Source organism: Hydractinia symbiolongicarpus, chromosome 10, assembly GCF_029227915.1.
Source record: "Hydractinia symbiolongicarpus strain clone_291-10 chromosome 10, HSymV2.1, whole genome shotgun sequence".
NCBI lineage: Eukaryota > Metazoa > Cnidaria > Hydrozoa > Anthoathecata > Hydractiniidae > Hydractinia > Hydractinia symbiolongicarpus.
Window position 1 is genome coordinate 7,287,124 of NC_079884.1, and position 18,155 is coordinate 7,305,278.

The window sequence follows — 18,155 nt, forward strand, 5'->3', positions numbered from 1 at the left end:
TAAAATTGTGTAAACATAGAAGAACTGATACCGGTTGTGTTATCTTGCGGACCCGTCAGTGGCCAAGAACTCTCCCACCTTGATTAAGGTTATATGTTCGCCCTTGATTTTATTCTTTGTTCAAACATGGCTGCAGAGAGCATGTTTGAGCTGGTCCGTCTAGCTATGCAAAAGAATGATTTGTGTTATATACAAGATATATATTTGAAATATTGTAATAAAATAAGGAATCTTCCTTCCTTCTCAAACGAAGATATATTGAACTCAATCAATAACAACAACATATTGAGAAATTTTTGATGCTGAAGTTTATCTTCCAAAGATTTTATGAAAAGACCTTAACAAGTGTGCAGTAGCCATGTGGTAAGGGTGTTAAGTTTTTACTTGTTTTTTGTGTCATAGCTAGCTCTATTAGGTAACAATGGATATTTTTTTAATCATTTAATTATTCAGCTGGCTCCAATTGCTCTTTTATTTAAATTAGCTAGCTATCAGCTGTCTGCACGTCACACAGTGATTATGGGAACAATAAAAGATCATTAAATTTATACAATAGATCTTGTCAGCTAATATTTTGATAAGAAGATTTGCTAAATTAAACCAAACTCAAATGTAAACAAACTTCAGTCGCTCTCCATCACAGTGCTTGCTAGCCTTTGATTTGTTAAATAAAAGTTTAAAGATGGGAGCTATATAGCTATAGCTTTGACAAAGCTCTTGATCAAGACTTATGTTTTATTTAGCTCTGAAAGTACTGGAAATTGCTTGTACAGTTCTGCTTCCATCCTGCTTGTTGGTGACAATTCGTTTGTTGAGGATCTCAGAATTTTAACGTCATTGGAGTTGTTTCTGTGTTCTGAATATTACAGTAGGCACCCTGTTTTGTTGTCGTTATTTGAAGAACACAAAGGTAAGGTATTTAAATCTGTTGATAGCATTTTGCGAATGGTAACATCTTTTGAAGCTCTTGATGCTTCAGGTTCTTCGTGCTCTAATAAGTTGGTAAAAAATGAAGCCATTGGCAACTGTAAAAATCAAAAGTGGTGTAGCTTACTTTGCATATTTGCTTTGTCGTCAGTGTCATTGGCCAACATAAATATATATTTTCCGGATTGTGGTGACTCAAGGGATAAAATTTTATTTAATTGTATAATCAGTCCATGAAATCCCACTCCTTCTTTAAGGACATTGAAATTTCTATTTTGTTTACAAAGTTTTAATGTTGACTCAAGTAATCACCTTTAAGCCTAATCATTTTGTTCCCATAATTTTTGTGCCTAACGGTACAAAGCGAAAGTTACCGCACATCACAAAAAAAAAAAAAATGTCTTGTGTGCCTACCAAAAAAATTTCAGTTCAGTCAAAGCTCAGTTTTTGGACTGATAAATGTAGTGACACTTTAATTTTTCCAAGAGTTATGCCATTAATAAATGTTCATAAACCTGTTGTGTCAAATCCTTTAACCATCACACCAAGTTTAGGCAGCAATAGTCTCATTTTTGAATCCTCACATACAATTTGTCATCCACCTGTCCAATCCCATGTTGCAACAACAAGCATTGTCACACAACAGATTTCACAATCAACTGTAATTGTAACATGCCAGACAGTTTATTACCTGTGAATAGATTTGATGTGTCATTGTACCGTGAAAAAATGAGAACTTTGAAAAATGACACTTCAGCAATTCAAGACCTCATTAAAAACGTTTTTAAACCAAATAACAATTATGTGTTCCCAAAAACTAAAAGATGCTTTCGTTTTGAATGGTTAAACAAATTTCCTTGGTTGTGTTATTCACCAGCAGTTGATGGTGCATATTGTCTTCCGTGTGTTTTATTTGGAGAGAAATTTCCAACCAAAACCAACAAAATTAAAAAACTGTTTTCTGAGTCATTTAGATATTGGCCAGATGCCAATGCTCATTTACTAGCTTTATAAGTAATTATTTTGGTAAGTCCCAACCAATTGACATTCTTGTTGATTGTAACAGGAGAAAAAAAATTGCTGAAAATAGAAAAAAGCTTGTCCCTATTGTTCAAGCAATAATCTATTCTGGTAGGCAGGGCCAGGCATTAAGAGGTCATTGAGATGACTCCCAGTATCATGGTGAAGTAGGGGAGTTTTCTTGTGGAAGGGTGGGGAATTTTGTGGAATTGTTGAATTTTAGGGTGCAAGGTGGAGACACTATTCTTGCTGAGCATTTGAAAAACAGCCCTAAAAATGCAACCTATATCTCCAAAACAACACAAAATGAGTTAATAAGTTGTTGTGGTGAATTTATTTTGGATAAATTAGTTTCTGAGATAAAAAACAATGTGTTTTATTCTATTCTTGCTGATGAAGCCTCTGATTCATCTCACAAAGAGCAAATGTCTTTAGTCCTGCGTTTTGTGGATGATTCATTTAACATTAAAGAGGAATTCATCCAGTTTATCCATTGTGATGAAGGACTTTCTGGTAAAGACTTACAGTCTGTTTTATGCAAGTGTTTAGAACATTTGAAGTTGGACATAAAAGATTGTAGGGGTCAAGCATATGACGGTGCAGGTGCTGTGGCTGTCAGGAGCTTTATGGCAACTTTTAACTACCTATTACGTTATTTTATTTCGTTTTATATCACCTCCACGCACTTTACCCCCGGGTTTAGCTTGCTCCTGCTAATAGTACCCGGTTTATTGGAGCGCTAGCTGACTGTACTTGTCTGGCACACTAAATAATATATAATGTTATTGAATGTTGCCTAGGCAAGCTGATGAGCCCTGATATCGGGCGAAACAGTCTGATAATATATAATTCCTACCGTTGTTTTTATTATCCCCTAACTTTATACAACAAATACATTTTCCAAAATTAACGCAAAAGAGTGGTTTTACACGTTAAAGAGTAAGAGGAGATTGGATTTTAATTTAGCCTGTTAACGCTTTAGAATGCCGTAAAAAGCAAAAACTTTGCTTTGCTTTTGCTACGCAAACGGCTGCGCTTTTTTGCTTCGCAAAATTTGTGACTGACATAAAATAAATTCTATATCCGCCCTGTTAAATAAGTTACACTTTATATAGCCTATATAAAGCCTATATAATAAATATAAAGCCTATATAAAGTGTAACTTATTTACAGCGAAAAAACAATAGTAATAAATTATTATCTAAAATATAAAAAAATCACCAACACAAACACATCTCATGTATCCATAAACAAAAACAATCCTTTGCTTCATCACGGAAAAAATTGTGGTTGATTTTATTCACCACATGGAAAACTACATTAAAAGAATGATTTATCTATACAACAAACCTAGTAAAAGTGGATCGCATATGCAGTTATAATTATGCATCTTTTGTTAACATTATTCAATCACTATTTAATTGGCCAATTAAAGTTTTAAGTCATCTGGAACAATGCAATAACGTAATTCTTATGGGAATTTGCATATTATTAGCATGCGATAAGAGTTACATTTTTTTGACGTGAACAGTTCCCTTATTCTTCGCGTTTTATGTTCTTTGCATGTTATTTGTGAGCGTAGTTAACTAAGCTTTCTTCGAAGATATCAAATTCAGTTTCTCTCAAACGAAAAATTTAAATTTATTTCATAGTAAACCCTGCATTACAATGAACCAATGACACAAAGTCGGCGTGGTCGCAACTTAGTCTCTTCAGTAATTTAAGAAAAAATTATATTTTTTCAGGTGAGTGAGGCCAATCCAGCTCAAAACAAGTGATTTTTCAATATTTACCATCACGTGACCAACACCACTTGATCTTTCTTCATGTATTACCTAAAATTTTTGTTCTAATAATAAAAAATTGCTGTGGTTAAATAAGAATTAATTTTTAAATAAAAATAACGTTATTATTCGCATTGATGTGAGCTTGGCTTCACGCCACGTTATAGTATACACATAGCTGTTAATTCTTTTACTTGGCAATACACAGTTAACTCCCGGTACCTCAAACCTGTAAAGCCTAGTTCTTACCAACGCGTTTATTATTAAACAGATATTTATTACTATTCTCATGAATGAGTTTATTTTCATCTAATTAATTATGCAGTAAGATGATGCGTTCACACGAACTTAATTTCGGAACAAAAGTTAAGATTTGTGAGTATCGATATGGACAGCGCGGAGATTTTAGAATTGGGTTATCTTTTTTTAAGTATAATAAAAACTAAATTTAAAAAATAAATTAAACATTAAACCTTGTTCGTACTCTAGTTCTTCATTTATCGCCAAGTGTTCTCTTTCTGTCTTTTTTTATATTCATTGTCAGCTTTATCATGGGGACAGGGGTAGAGTCTCACCAGCTCAGACAGTGCTTCCTCTGCTAATATTCCATTTTAGATTTCATTACGTATTATTATTTTCGTGTTTTGTCACTGTCGTTCTTTCATTTTTTCACGCAATGCTCTCATGATGGCCACTCTCACTTTGAGCATTGGCGGTAAAAAGAGAAGATTTCCTTGACGTAGAATAAACTCATGCTAAACGCATGATTTTTATATCGAAACCTTTTGGATATTAAAGCTTAGTTCCCACCAATGCGCTTTTTGATAAACATATTCCGCCCCCCTGACGTTTTTTTTTTCAAAACTTTCTAATGCTATGTTTCATGGCTACAATACTTACTGAGTTTCAATAATTATCTATCTAAGACACGTGCATGCCAAATTTTTAGGTCCCATACCTCTCAGAGGCTTTAATATTGGCTATTACACGAAACTACCCCTAAAAATCTTTGTGAAAACATTCTAGTAGTGAAAATATAATAAATCTTGTTAGGATTATCCTTAGAACTTGAAACTTAAAGCACAACTTTGTTTTACCAAGAAGAATCAATTTGCAAGTTTTAGACACGTGATTAATCCGATTTCCCGATTTTTGCGGATATTACCCCTAAAAAAATCCCGGATTATCGGGCACTGTTTTGACACTTTTTCATGCAATCTATGTAAAAACCGGAAAATATGTAAAATAACACTTATTTAGCTTTCAGAAACTACAAACAGAATGTAAATTCGCTCTAGAACAGAAGTAATTTAATTTTAAGCAGATAATAGCATTTTAAACAAATTTCAAGCTTTCGATGACGTCACAGAAAATGTGCTGACGCAAGCAAAAATTTGCTGCCGTTATTTTGTTCCTTTTTTTATATACTATAAGTGTATTAAGTTAATTTCAATTTGGACAAGACTGAAAGTTATTAAGGGTGCGGGTAACCAAATTTCTGAAAGTTGATAGGGAACAATTATGATGTCGAAAGGTAGCCTAGAATAAACTCGCTTGTTCATGATATGATAATATCTAAATTATTTAATGACAATGACTTAACAGAAAAGTAGTAATCTTCTTAAAGCGGATTAGACCAAGATAGGTGAGCAATGTTTTTGATACTGCGGTTAGCACCCACTAAATTAAACACTGGATAACTCGAACTTTCATTATCTAGAAATGTTTTCTTGGGTCCATTGAACTTTCGTCAATGCTTTCCTAACTCAGATTAACTTAAATCTCGGATAACTTAAACATTCGTTAACTCGACTAATTTTCCGTCCTCCCTGAGTTTAATTTATTCGGATAACTCGAACTTTTTACTCGAGAAAAGGAAATGAAAGACTAGCAACTGTCAGATATTAATTCTTATTAACTCCTGTAGATAGATCGTGTTGCCTATCAAGAAAAATTAACAAGGCACTTGCCAAGAACATCAAAATTCACCTTTTCCTAGTAACTGTTCTCCAACCACCTAAAAAAAAACGTTAACTCGAACTATAATCTCATTTTAGACTAAATTTGACTTACAGGAGCTTCGTTTAATTCGAATATTCGTTACGTCGAACTTTTTTCCCCGGTCCCTTAACTATTCAGTCCGGAGTTTTTCGAACATATTATGACGTACTCTGTATGGAAAGTTATTAGGCAAAGGGGGAATCCTTCCCAGTCCTAATATTTTTTGATAGGGAATACAGTTGCCTGTCAAGAAGACAAACACAACAAAAAGCGAAATGTTCATCATCATCATTCTCGCCTTAACGTCCGTTTTCCATGCTAGCATGGGTTGGACGTTGTTCGACATGATAATATCTATATTTTTCAATAATCTGCTTTGCCTCTTTTGTTCAAGGCACACACGCTTGTAGAATTATTAATAAAGGCGATAAAATGTTTTGATAACAGAAATTAAACATCCTGTTCTCTTCGGCTAATACAGATTTTTGCCGGCTCGCGATTTTTTTTGTCATCCAAGTTAATTATGATTAATAACTTTAGTTTTAAAATGTAGCGACAGGAATGGCGACATGGTTTTGGAAGTGGAGCATATTTAATATTTAAACTTCAGTGTCCATAATCTCACTTCGTATCCATGTATCCCTTAAGACTTTTATAAGCTGTCTCTTCATAGAGTAAAAAAAATGAAGAAATAAGCATCAAATTTAGTCGGTTATCTGAACTCTTAAAAATTATTGCTGATGTCAGCATGACATCTTTTCAGATTTTTGTAAGCCGTTACGTGGATTATTTCACAATTCCGACATGTTTGGATGTGCGACTAACCAACGTAAATAGATTGACGATTTTTCCAAATTTGAATAATTGCTCAAAAAACTTCTGATATGACCATATTTTTTTCAAGAATTGTTTATTGTGGACTGTTTTTCTTTTTTCACAAGCATACCTTGTACCTTTTGTAATAAAATGCAATTACACAGCTGTCGTTGTAAAAAGCACACAAAATAATGATCCTACGAAGGACGAATTTCTGAGGACCGGTGGACCCGTGAATTCTTCCACGGACTAACGTATAATCTCTATCTCTGTTATAACAAGACGTATGATATACGTAAACAACCTCGCGAATAAAGTTTACAAAAAGCTATCTATTAAATTGTGATTTCTGTTACAAAGTTAGACATGACATATTTTGCTATTCAGATGGGCAATAACATTTCTTGTGGACTACGCAGTTATTTTTCGAAATTGATTTGTGAGATCTTCTTGAACGGAAAATTCCTCGAAATTTCAATTTTCGTTGGGTCAGTCTGGGGTAAACTGACTGACAGAAAGAAGAAAGCGAGAACGAGAAATTCTTTTCGCTACAAAAAGAATTTCGTTCTCGTAATTATTTATATATGGTGGAGCGTCTTCGTTTTTCTCTTACGTATTGTTGTGAAAATTTTATTTTTCGCAGACTACTTTCCAGGCATTTGGGGGGAGACCTTAATTCTGCCTATATTCACTTTTGAAAACTTTGGTGGAAACACCTTTACTTTACCAGTTAGTTAAATAAAGCTTGTGAACACTAATCTTATCTTTTTAAAAAATAAACAATATGCAGGCGCTGCATAAACTATCTCGCTATTGAAAATGCACAACTATGAAACATCCACAATGCACCCAATTTTACAATTTCTGCTAACAAAAAATACAGCCTATCATTCATGGTTGAAAGTCGCGCGATTGAAACGTTTATGAGCTTAAACTCCATTTAGGTGACAAAGAATCAAAATTTTGATGTCACTATCATATTCAACATACTTTTTTTGTTAACTGTGCCAAATTTTGTCGAAAGTAGAGTTTTTTAATTTTCGAACAAATTTTGGCCTAAAATGACATTTAGGTGACAAAAAATCAAAATTTTAATGTCACCATGTTCAGCATACTTTTTTTGTTAACTTTGCCAAGTTTTGTCTGAAATAGTTTTAATTTTTGGACCAATTTGGCCTAAAATGACGTTAAGTGACAAAAATCAACATTATGGTGTCACTATTATGTTCAGCATACTTTTTTTGTTAACTGTGCCAAGTTTTGTCGAAAACAAATACCAAATTTGGCCTGAAACGTCATTTAGATGACTTCCAAGTACTTAGAGAGTTTAGGTACGAAATTTAAATCTGTGACGTTGCAATTGATTATTTCGGACATGGTTAGTTACGAGTTAGTAAAAAGAAAAAAAAAGAAAAAATAGTTACCAAGATGAGATTCGAACACACGACTACTCCCGTGCCGGTGCTCAGAGAGGCAAAAATTTCCATTCTTGTAGGACACATTTGCGTTTTAATACAAGCTCACGAGCTTGTAATAACCCTCGTCTGTCTTTTCGTACATATTGAAAGTAAAAATAAGTAATAACGTGATTTATGTTGGGCGATATGGTTTTTGATTTCCCTTGAAAAAGCTTTTCCGCGGGCGAACAAAATTTGGGATGAGGCTGAATGTACAGTTTCCGTAAAATGAAATTCACGTGTTTTCTCCGTTACCCTAGTTAGTGTGTTAGAATAGTTAGTGTACCTTACTTCTGCTTTAATCGCCTTTGTCGTTGAACGAAACTAATGTCTTTTAGAACAAGGACTGGGAGATAACTTCAGGCTAGCTGTTACCTACAAGTTGCTTTGTTTTTAAAACTTTAAACCCAGCATTGCTTTTAAGATGTTACTCATATAAAAAGTGTGTAGGAAAGGCTGAGACGCAACGGATGTTATAATATCTAGAACATTCTCAGCGGCCATTACTGGCGAGTTTTGAATAGATAAAAAAAACTTTGGGCCGAGGAAAATTTTTTCCCACGAAGTTTAAGTAGGAGTCATGCCTTAAAAAAGCATTGCGCGTTGTTCGTTTAACTTATCAAACGCAGCTGGGAAAAGACAACAAAATAATGATTGAGAATGCTATAAATTAATTGTAATAAATTAAAAAGCCAATTATTTACACGTTAAAACAACAACAAATTCATAAACCTATAAAAGATCAGGAAACAAAATGTTCTTCATCGCGGTGACTAAAAAATAACAACAATCATTTTAACACATATGCAGGAGTGTACCTAATAAGTATAATACACATCATTGAATCAAGCGGTACAGATTGGTTATAAAAATCGACTGTTAAAATCAAAACGGTTTCATGATTTTGATGTAACATCAATCCCTAAGGTTTTTCACAACACTCCAGCAGTCAAACTATACACAAGTTAATGAAAATTAAACTCTGTACATAAATTTAAACTTTATTACACAAGTACAATTTTATACCATGATGAGGTAGACAGTCTCAGACATGCAAAAAACATGGTGACCACAGAAAATTTATATTTAAATTCCAGGACATTCCAGGACAAAAATGTTTGATATTCCAGGACAATTCCGGGAGAAATTGCTAACCTTAAAAATCACAAGCCTAATAAAACCTTGACGCAATGCAAGTATTTGTGGACCGCTGGAAGCCAAATATGTTGCAGGATTTTACAAAACTAGTTGTTAATTAAACCTTTTGTCCTTGTCACCCGTACAGCGGTTCTTTGGGTCCTTGATATGCAGGCCTTAAGGTTGCCCAAATATTTTCGCAGAAGGTAATGCATTTTCCCATTTGGAAAATATAATTGATTTATGCTAGAATTCAATGAAAATAGTTAGCCTTGATCAGAGAAGTAGCGATGAAAACAAGTGATTGGGAGTAACAATACAAAAAGGAGGATAAAGGAAAGTGAGTGAGAGTGTACTGAACCCTTTTTAACGGTTACCTTGAAGTAGCAACATCAAAACTTATCATTTTCCATTCTGGTAATATAGCCAATTTATTGTTGAGGTTACAGTAAGTGAAGTGTCTATCTGGACTAACTTTACCTCACCACGTTCTACGATATTTCTCCATGAGATGAAAAGTTTTTACACACTTTCGCTGTAAAGCTCAATATGTTAATCCTCATCTGGAGGGTTAGTTTTCACCGACTGATAGCCTTGTGGTAGAGCGTTCGCTTTCAGTGCGGGAGGTCTTGGGTTCAAACCCTGGCCGAGTCATGCCAGAGACTATAAAAGTGTGAATCTATCCTTTCTGCTTAGCGTTCAGCATGAGAATAGGATTGATATCTTAGGCGGTTGTCTAGTTGAGCGATTGTTGTGCTTCCACGACTTTCGTAGCTCAAATGGGAGCTTTAAATGCGCTAGGACCCCCTTCGCAGGACCCTCGTTGATAGCAGTACCAATAGGAACTGAAGAGGCTATCCTGGGTAAATAATAGTAATAATAATAATAATAATGTCTTAAATTTTGAGGAATTAGCACTTTATTCATATCTTTGAAAGAAAATTCACTGAAAAATATACCTTAAGGTCATCCAGTAAATTAGGTATAGAGCAAAGTACACCTTTCTGTCTTTTTGGTCTGTAAACAAAGTTTTGACCACGTGGGAAAGTATTTTCAACCATTTTGATGGGTTTAGCACAAATATTATACAAATAAATTGGTTAAACACAATGCAACTTTATTTTCAGGTACATGCACATAAAAAATTGATTTCTCGGACCTTTCCTAATCTTAACAAAATTTGAACGCTATTATGTTAATTTTGTAAAATTTTGAAACTAAAAGAAAAACTTGGATTCAATCCAAAAATAAATTTTTCTTCTCCATAGGCGAAGCTAAAAAAGAAAGTTCTAGAAGTTCCTTAAGAGACATCGGTCTCTAAACACTTAGAATTTTACTAACATCGCATTCATTGATTATGGAAAACGTATAAAAATTAATTAAAAATTATGCTTAATGATGTAAAATAAAGAAGTTTAGGGGCTGATCACATGAGGCGAGCCGGTTCGGTTAGATAGATGTGCATATTTTACATGGCTAGCCTCACAAATATCAAGGGGTATACCCTGTCTATTATTTCCAGGAGGGGCCATGGCTTAGATGGAGAGTCCTAGAGTATTTAATGCTCATTTTGAGCTACGCAGACCCAATTAGTAGGGCCCACGCTCTACTAGACAACTCCCGGCAACATCCAACGGCCCACACAGTGTGCCATCTCCCCAATTTCCCTCACATGGCTTGGGTTAACCCGGGGCTATGGTAACATTCACTCGCCCATGTTGAATCGCCGTCAAGAGGAATCGAACCCCGGTCTCCCGCACAGAGTACGAAAGCTATAACCACTAATCTACGGCGCCATAAACTAATCTACGGCGCCATTTTAAGTTAAGCCAAGATCTCGCTTCTATTAAAAGACTTCTCATAAAAAGTGAATTGCGATCGCATGAGAAACGAGCCAGGCCGGTTTACCGAGATCCCGCTTTGTTGAACCAAGTTCTTGGTTAGATGGAGTGGAAATTTCTCATGTGATTGCTCCAGCCCGGCTAACCGGGCTGATTTTTTAGCTCGTGCGCATCCCTAAACTTTTAAAAGATCAATGTGGAGTCACGTGATTTAATTTCAGCCAGCTTAGCCGGACTGAGTTTTCCTCATGTGATGACACGAAATTATCAGCCCGCCTAACTGAGCCAGCCCACTTAACTGGGCTGGCTCGCCACATGTGATCAGCCCCTTAGAAACCAGTAGCTAAAAGTGTAAACTGAGAAATTCCCTTCTGCAACGTTTATAAAAAGATTTAAATATTTGGAATATCAAACATTTTTCTTAACACGATTACTTTCCAGAACAATTCCAGGACATCTTAAATTTTTTGTCAAAATTCTAGGAATTCCAGGAATTTCCAGGACAAGTTAATTTTTCCAGGATTTCCCAGGACGGTGGTCACCATGAAAAAAAGGTCGTCACACATCGTGTTTCCCATAAAAAGGACGCTAACAAACTAACTCACGTTAAAGGCATGAAATTGTCAGTTTTCTCAACCAAAATGCTACCAGAGCTGCGTATCATATTTGGCTACAAAAAAAATAAAAATTTATTAAGCATATAACGTCAATAAAATTCTTGGATAAACTTTACTTAGAAATTTATTGACTTCGAAGATACGATGAATTAAATCCTCGCATTTTCTAGTTTTCCCCGACCTGAACAAGTTTTCTCAAAATCTATATTTACGTTTAATGGCAAACATAAATATTTACGCACTGTAGCCACGTCTTCCTGACAAGCAGCTGCAATTTGATTCTTCAATTTTTGTATTCTACTTTTATGTGTGGAGACATCTTCATGAAGGGCTGCGATTTTGTATTGCATGACTTGTTTTTCTGTCCGCAGGTTGGAGATTTGCTGAAGCGCATCTCGTTGAACATCAAGAAATATCTGCACTGTATTCTAAATTATTATGTGGTCATGTTAATATATCGTAAATGTAGTAAAGTTCCCAGGGCTTCTTGGTTGTTCAGCAGAAGACCCTATGCAGTTTGCATTAAAAATCAATTTTTCTTTTAACAGGCGGAAAAGACCGGCCAATCGAAATACTTAAAATTCTACTTAGAAGAGAACAGTCTATAGCTTTGGAGATATTTTTAACATGATTAGACAAAATACGTTTGCTAACACTTAAAGAACACTTAAATCAATTTTTTTACCTGGCAGATTGTAAGTTCTGGAGTTAAGGTGATCCCATCAACAGCTAGCAACTCGTTTGGTGTGATCAACACAGGTAAAACACAATCTAACTTGCTTCGGTGTGATTCAGAGAAAGCTATCTGTTGTTTACTCTCGTATAAAGCTGCTGACACATTACGAAGGTAACTTGACAAAACCTCTCTTTCCCTGGAAAGAATTGATACATTAGATAGCGAGTTATCCGAAACAGAGTATGAGGCTAAACACATCAATACAGGCGATTCTCATTGAAGCGAAACGCAGCGAATCCAGCGAAGAGCGTCTAAAGCCATAATGTTTACATTTCGCTGGCAGAGAATAATTTCTGCAATTACCAATCAAATTTTAATCTAGCACATGCATTAACTTTACAAGATGTAAAAACAAAATAACTAGAAAACATTTTTATAATAATATTTCTAGCGCAAAAACAATTTGCAAGGAAACGCTAAATGGAAATTGTTTTTGCTACATTTCGCGAAAGAAAAAAATATTTGCGTTTGTTTTGCTTTGATGGAAATGCGTTTTAGGATAGCATGCGAATTTACAGCTTATTCGCAATCTGGAAAAACAGGAGTTTACAGTGGACTAACACGCTTCATCTCAAACCTAGCCTGATCTGAAGCAACTATTTTAGCCCCTTTTCGGATTTTTAACCTATATGTCCTTTCTGATTTCATTTCCCATCTAAACCAAATTCCCTGGTCCATTACGAGTTCGAAATAGGGAGTCGTCCACTGTATATTTGAAAATAATTGAAGATAGCGTGCGAATAGGTGCAGTCTATTTGAAAAGGGATGATAAAACTCAGTGCTGAATCAAGAATCGATGGCAGGCCTCTTGGCCGCCTTACAGAAGTTTTTTTTTATGAGGACTTACAGCTGAATTCCTTATATACATTATAGCTATAAACAGAGAATTCAGGATATGCACATTTTAAAGGATGTTGATTATACTTCATGATCTTTTAAAAAAATTCTTCCAACATTTTTCTTTCTTTTTTCTTTAAAATAAATTATGAACGTACCTGTCGTGGCGAGTAATTTCACTTTGTTTATTCTCCGCAAGTTTCTGCATACTTTCTTTCTCCTTCTGAAGCTTCAGAAAGTTCTCCTGAAGATTGCGAATATGTTCTTCTTTCTGTTTCACTTCTATTTCTCTTTCGCTCAGTTTTTGATCTGTTTTTTCGTTTAAGTTCTCATACTTTCCAATTCTAAATAATATAGGAGTAGTTGAATAACAAAAGTGGAACGATAAACGAAAGGTAAAGGGGCAAAAGAACTAAAGCTCACAGAAAAAAACCCATTAAATAAGGTATAAAGTCATCCCCTCTAATTCAATGTTTGTCACGTCGGCAACTAATAGTCGACGGGTACCTTTATGAACCTATGTTGAAGCTAATCACGCCGGCATTGGATCCGAAAATTGCCAGCTGCCGAAGTGTATTAAATCGGCTATAAGTTGTATTTGTTTCCAGTAGTTCCGAGGTCAGGCAAGATGAATAATCTGACATTTATTAAAAAAAAGAGAAAATGAGGACTTTCCAAATTATAAATGATTTAACGAATTTCAAATTTTTTAAAAAAAGAACCTGTCATCCATTTTTTCAATCTCGACTTTTTGGTTCTCCAAAAAATCTTGAAGCTCTTCCTCTCTTTTTAAAGCATTGTTAAGGTCTGTACACACTTGGTCAAATTTCTCTTCGCTAATCATCGACTTTAATTGACTCTTGCAGTCGTGCAACTAAATAAGAAAAAGCAGAAGTAGCAGAAGTAGCATTGCATACAGAAAATGGCAAACAGCCTATGGCACTGCTAAGTATTGGCGAAGAAAAATGGAGTCATACAACACAGAAAAGTCAGTCTCAGTCATTTTGATGTAAAAAGTCAAAATACTCCAAAGTACTCAAATTCTTCTTGAGTCGTCAGGGGCACATTCGAATAGTTTCTATTTACCTGCGTTACCAAAATGCAATCTGCTGGGCAGTATTCTCGTTTTTCTTCGCATTTTCTTTCAAGACATAGAAAATATAATAAAAAACCATAACAATTCTCACCTTTTGTCGCATTCGCTTCACTTCAACCTGCATGGACTTGACGTACTCACGTTCTCTGTTTAGTTCGACTTGAAACTTGTCCCGTTCTTCTTGACTGCAATCATAGCTGACTTTCAATGATCTCCGATCCAATTCGCTTTCATGAAGTCTCTCGGTAAATTTCAGAACAGATTCACGCATAGCTGATATCACTTCCTAGAAAAAGAGAAGGTGTTATTTGCAGTTTTCTAAACGAAGAGACAAAGGGAAGCAACAATACACTTTAAGTGAGTTTAAGTGGAGACTGGAACCCGAAACCCTATGACTACAAGTCGAATATGACTACAAACCGAATGTGCTACCACACCATCTGCGATTAAATATTATAAGTCAAATCTACTTAATATCATGATCGAGGGAAATTGCGAAAACCCCTAACTTTATATGTGAAAGTTTTTCAGGGTTGTCTATAATAATAGAGCAGGAAATCACAATAATCGATGCAATTGTTTATTGAAGGCCTACCACGGAAGAAATATAAATACTCTGATGTTTCCCTTGTAGAAGAATGCTCTTTAAACCATTCCCAAGTCGTTGTACTAACAAGTTGCTGGAGATGTTGCCGTCCAGTGTAAATGCTGAAGAGTTTGCAAACATTTCTTTCATAACATCCACATACGTCGTATAATAATTCCACACTGAGTGATCAGTAAACTCATCTAAAATTTCAAAACCAAAACAAATGAGCCAAGTAAATAAATCATTGCATAAAAATAATCAATAATACAGTATATAATATAGTAATATATTTCACCAAAAATAAGGAATTATTTAACAACTCAGAAATTTAAAATGGATGCTTAGTATTTTCAGTTCTACAAATTTTTTTGATCGTCTTTGAAACATCACAGTAATTTTTTGCTCCTTTTTTTTAACCCAGATTTTATGTGTGAGCAAATTATGTTTAATATTTTAGAAATTAGCAATAAGTATTTTATCCATTGTATAAAAAGTGCTTATAAACCAGCTTCACGCTTAGGTTTATACACTGCCAGGAGTGTCACTCATCAGTCATTTTACTGACCAGCAGGACCACAAATACTCGATTAGGCCTCCAGGGGACTTTTTTGTCTAAAATTATTTTAAGGAAGCGGTTAATAAATAGATAATTTGTAAGTTTAACATTCAAAAATACTTTAATGCTCAGCAGATGCTATCGCACAATGCTGAAAAAAATATTATTATATATTGGAAATATATTTTAAGTTTTGTACTCACTCGTTTATACATTTTACGAGCTTTTCTGCAATACACGAGAAATAAGGAACGAAGAATAGTTGACGATATATTTCGAGAACAAGTGCGATAACTAGTTTTTACCATATAAACCAAGAATAAATCATTGTATTGGTATACTCGGTAGATGATTATTTAATTGTAGTCATGGTTCCTGAAAATTCTTTGCTCAACAGCGAATAAAGTTTTTTCAAGATAATGTGATGTAAATATAAATTCACGATCAATTTACTTAGTTTAAATTAACGCAAGTCTCCTTCAACGTGTTAGCTATCACGGGTGGACTAAACATTCTCAACGGTGGAGTGCACAGGCTCCTTCGTGACAATTTAATGAGCAATAAGAACAAAAGAAAAATTGAACGGTAAATATTGATGTTCTTTTCATAAAAATTATGTCAAATCAGGTTTTTTATGCTCTCGTTTATATATTTGGCGAGCCATTAGGCGAGTGAAATATACGAGCACTAAAAAACAAAAAAAATGACGATATTTTGGGAGAACAAGGGCGATAAGTTGGTTATCATATAATCTGAGAATAAATCATTGTAATTTTTTATACTGAAGAGACGGCTGTTCACAAGTTATTTGTTCAACAGCGAACAAAGACTTAATCACATGATAATATCACGTGATTAAGTCATTTGATTTACTTGTTGCAGATAATTGTTCCGTACAGATAATTGAATTAAAGAAAGAACTCTAAATTCACAGTTAAACTCATTTATTCTCAGCGACTGAGAGCTACTGACACCTTAATGTATTTCTGGTGAATAACGTGAACAACCAATCATGAAAAATATACGCTTTTGTAGGATTGAAAAATCAATAAAAATTACTTTCTTTCTTGGTAGAAAATAAAAATATAGCCTTATTGCGTATAAACGAGCCAATCAAAATGCGAGAAAAAAAGAAGAACACTCACTTTGCATATCTTTCTCACGCATTAAAAATTTCGGTATTTTTTGGCGAGCTATTTTACAGAACGGCGAACCATGCAACCATTGGAACAATTTACTATTCTGTTTATCTTCTTTGCTGACATCTAAAATGAATCATAAAGAGAAATTAAGTCCTCGCCAAATCGAACTTTAGATCATGCTTTTTTTTACAACAAAACAGCTATCTTCAAAAAAACTATTTTTTATCAGGCAAATTCACTCTTCAATAAATACATCATAAGTTACTATATTACAAATTTGGATTCGCTAAATTTTTCAATCGGTCGCACAATTTTTTTTTTTGCTTTGCTTCTCGCCAAAATTAAATTCCCACAAAATCTAGCAAATTCGTGATTAATTTTCGCAAAAAGTTTACCCCTTAAGGTAACAAAAATTCCCAGGCTTACAGCTTGTATGAAGATACACTTACGCATAAAATTTTCATCCTTTTTTGTGTTACAATAATACAAAGAGACACATTCTTCCTTCTCTACTTTCTTTCGGCGAACAATTTTCGTAAACAAACCGATCCTTGCAAATCTTTTACTCGCTAAAACAAGTATAACAAACACGCGAAATCGAAAAATCCCACTTGACTTCTCCTGACTGTAACCTTTTCTATGAATTGCAGAATGTTCCATTCCTTGAGACAGCGTTACACTTAATTCGCAAATGTCTGTTTTAAATGTCGTCAAACTAGTCAACATTCTCCACACGATCTGTTTTTCAACCCGCAATGATTGACAGCGCAACAACAAAGCCCACAATGCACCGGTGATTATGTTTGTATTGATTTTTAGATATTTGTTCTCTAGTTCCATCTTATGGATGATCTTTCGCATCCCGTGATTCTGTGCGCCGGCTTCCTGAATCCTCCTATACATGTTTTCTGTTTCATTTAACGCATTCTGTTTATATTTTTCTTCCAACTAAAAAGCACAGAGAAACATGGTAAGAAATAAGATGAAGGTAGTATTGAATGCTAAGGGACGAAACTATATACTGTAAGTTAACCAATAGGCTTATCGTTGTTAATTTGCAACACGTTAATAGCTATTTCTATGCTGAGCGTCAAACCCAGCCTGGTGTATGTAAGCTGGTGGCTCCTATACAATTTATGACATTTTTCTATAAAATACAAAAAGTAAAAGCAGTTATTCACAATTAACCGCATCAAAAGCAGTTTGGAGTTGTTGTCTGTAAGAATCAGTTTTTTAAAAAAAATGACTGACTGAAAAACGTTTGAATGAAATACTTTATGAGATATACCACCAACTGAACATAGATAGCTTTTAAATCACGTCCACAGTTGGTATTTCCCAAGGCACATGCCAAAATGATAAAACTTCAACTTATCTAGAGGTAGCTTCAACTTATATAGAGGTTTACATCAGCAATTGGGTGCCCAAGTGACAAAAATTGACTTAACAAGGCTACCTGTTGCAAATCCGCATTAAGTTGTGAAACATATTTTCGATGAGCTTCTTCCATTGCTTTTTTTTCTCGTAACCAAAGTTGCTGACTATCTACCAAACTTTTCTCAGTCTAAAAATTCGAACGCTATAAATAATGTCCATAAA

The 18,155-nt window shown here is 34.6% G+C and overlaps 1 protein-coding gene and 1 long non-coding RNA gene across 4 annotated transcripts in view; one reads left to right on the forward strand and one right to left on the reverse strand.

Annotated features, from left to right (window-relative positions):
• On the forward strand, nucleotides 1–10,893 carry LOC130612540 (uncharacterized). The gene is made up of 2 exons (XR_008975485.1): nucleotides 1–363; nucleotides 744–10,893. It is a non-coding gene; the product is annotated as an uncharacterized LOC130612540 (long non-coding RNA).
• Nucleotides 8,657–18,155, reverse strand: part of LOC130612533 (coiled-coil domain-containing protein 171-like) — a 22,807-nt gene continuing 13,308 nt past the window's right edge. For 2 of the 3 annotated variants that reach the window (XM_057433852.1, XM_057433853.1), the window contains exons 18-28: nucleotides 18,013–18,120; nucleotides 17,006–17,504; nucleotides 16,560–16,679; nucleotides 14,865–15,058; nucleotides 14,361–14,555; nucleotides 13,896–14,047; nucleotides 13,332–13,517; nucleotides 12,286–12,472; nucleotides 11,843–12,028; nucleotides 11,589–11,653; nucleotides 8,657–8,778 (exon numbers count right to left, since the gene is read on the reverse strand). In XM_057433852.1, coding sequence (XP_057289835.1) covers nucleotides 8,748–8,778; nucleotides 11,589–11,653; nucleotides 11,843–12,028; nucleotides 12,286–12,472; nucleotides 13,332–13,517; nucleotides 13,896–14,047; nucleotides 14,361–14,555; nucleotides 14,865–15,058; nucleotides 16,560–16,679; nucleotides 17,006–17,504; nucleotides 18,013–18,120 — 1,923 coding nt within the window. In that variant the 3' untranslated portion in view covers nucleotides 8,657–8,747. Of the gene's footprint in view, nucleotides 8,779–11,588; nucleotides 11,654–11,842; nucleotides 12,029–12,285; nucleotides 12,473–13,331; nucleotides 13,518–13,895; nucleotides 14,048–14,259; nucleotides 14,556–14,864; nucleotides 15,059–16,559; nucleotides 16,680–17,005; nucleotides 17,505–18,012; nucleotides 18,121–18,155 lie in introns of those variants that run through there. The other variant, XM_057433854.1, reaches the window with a different exon arrangement.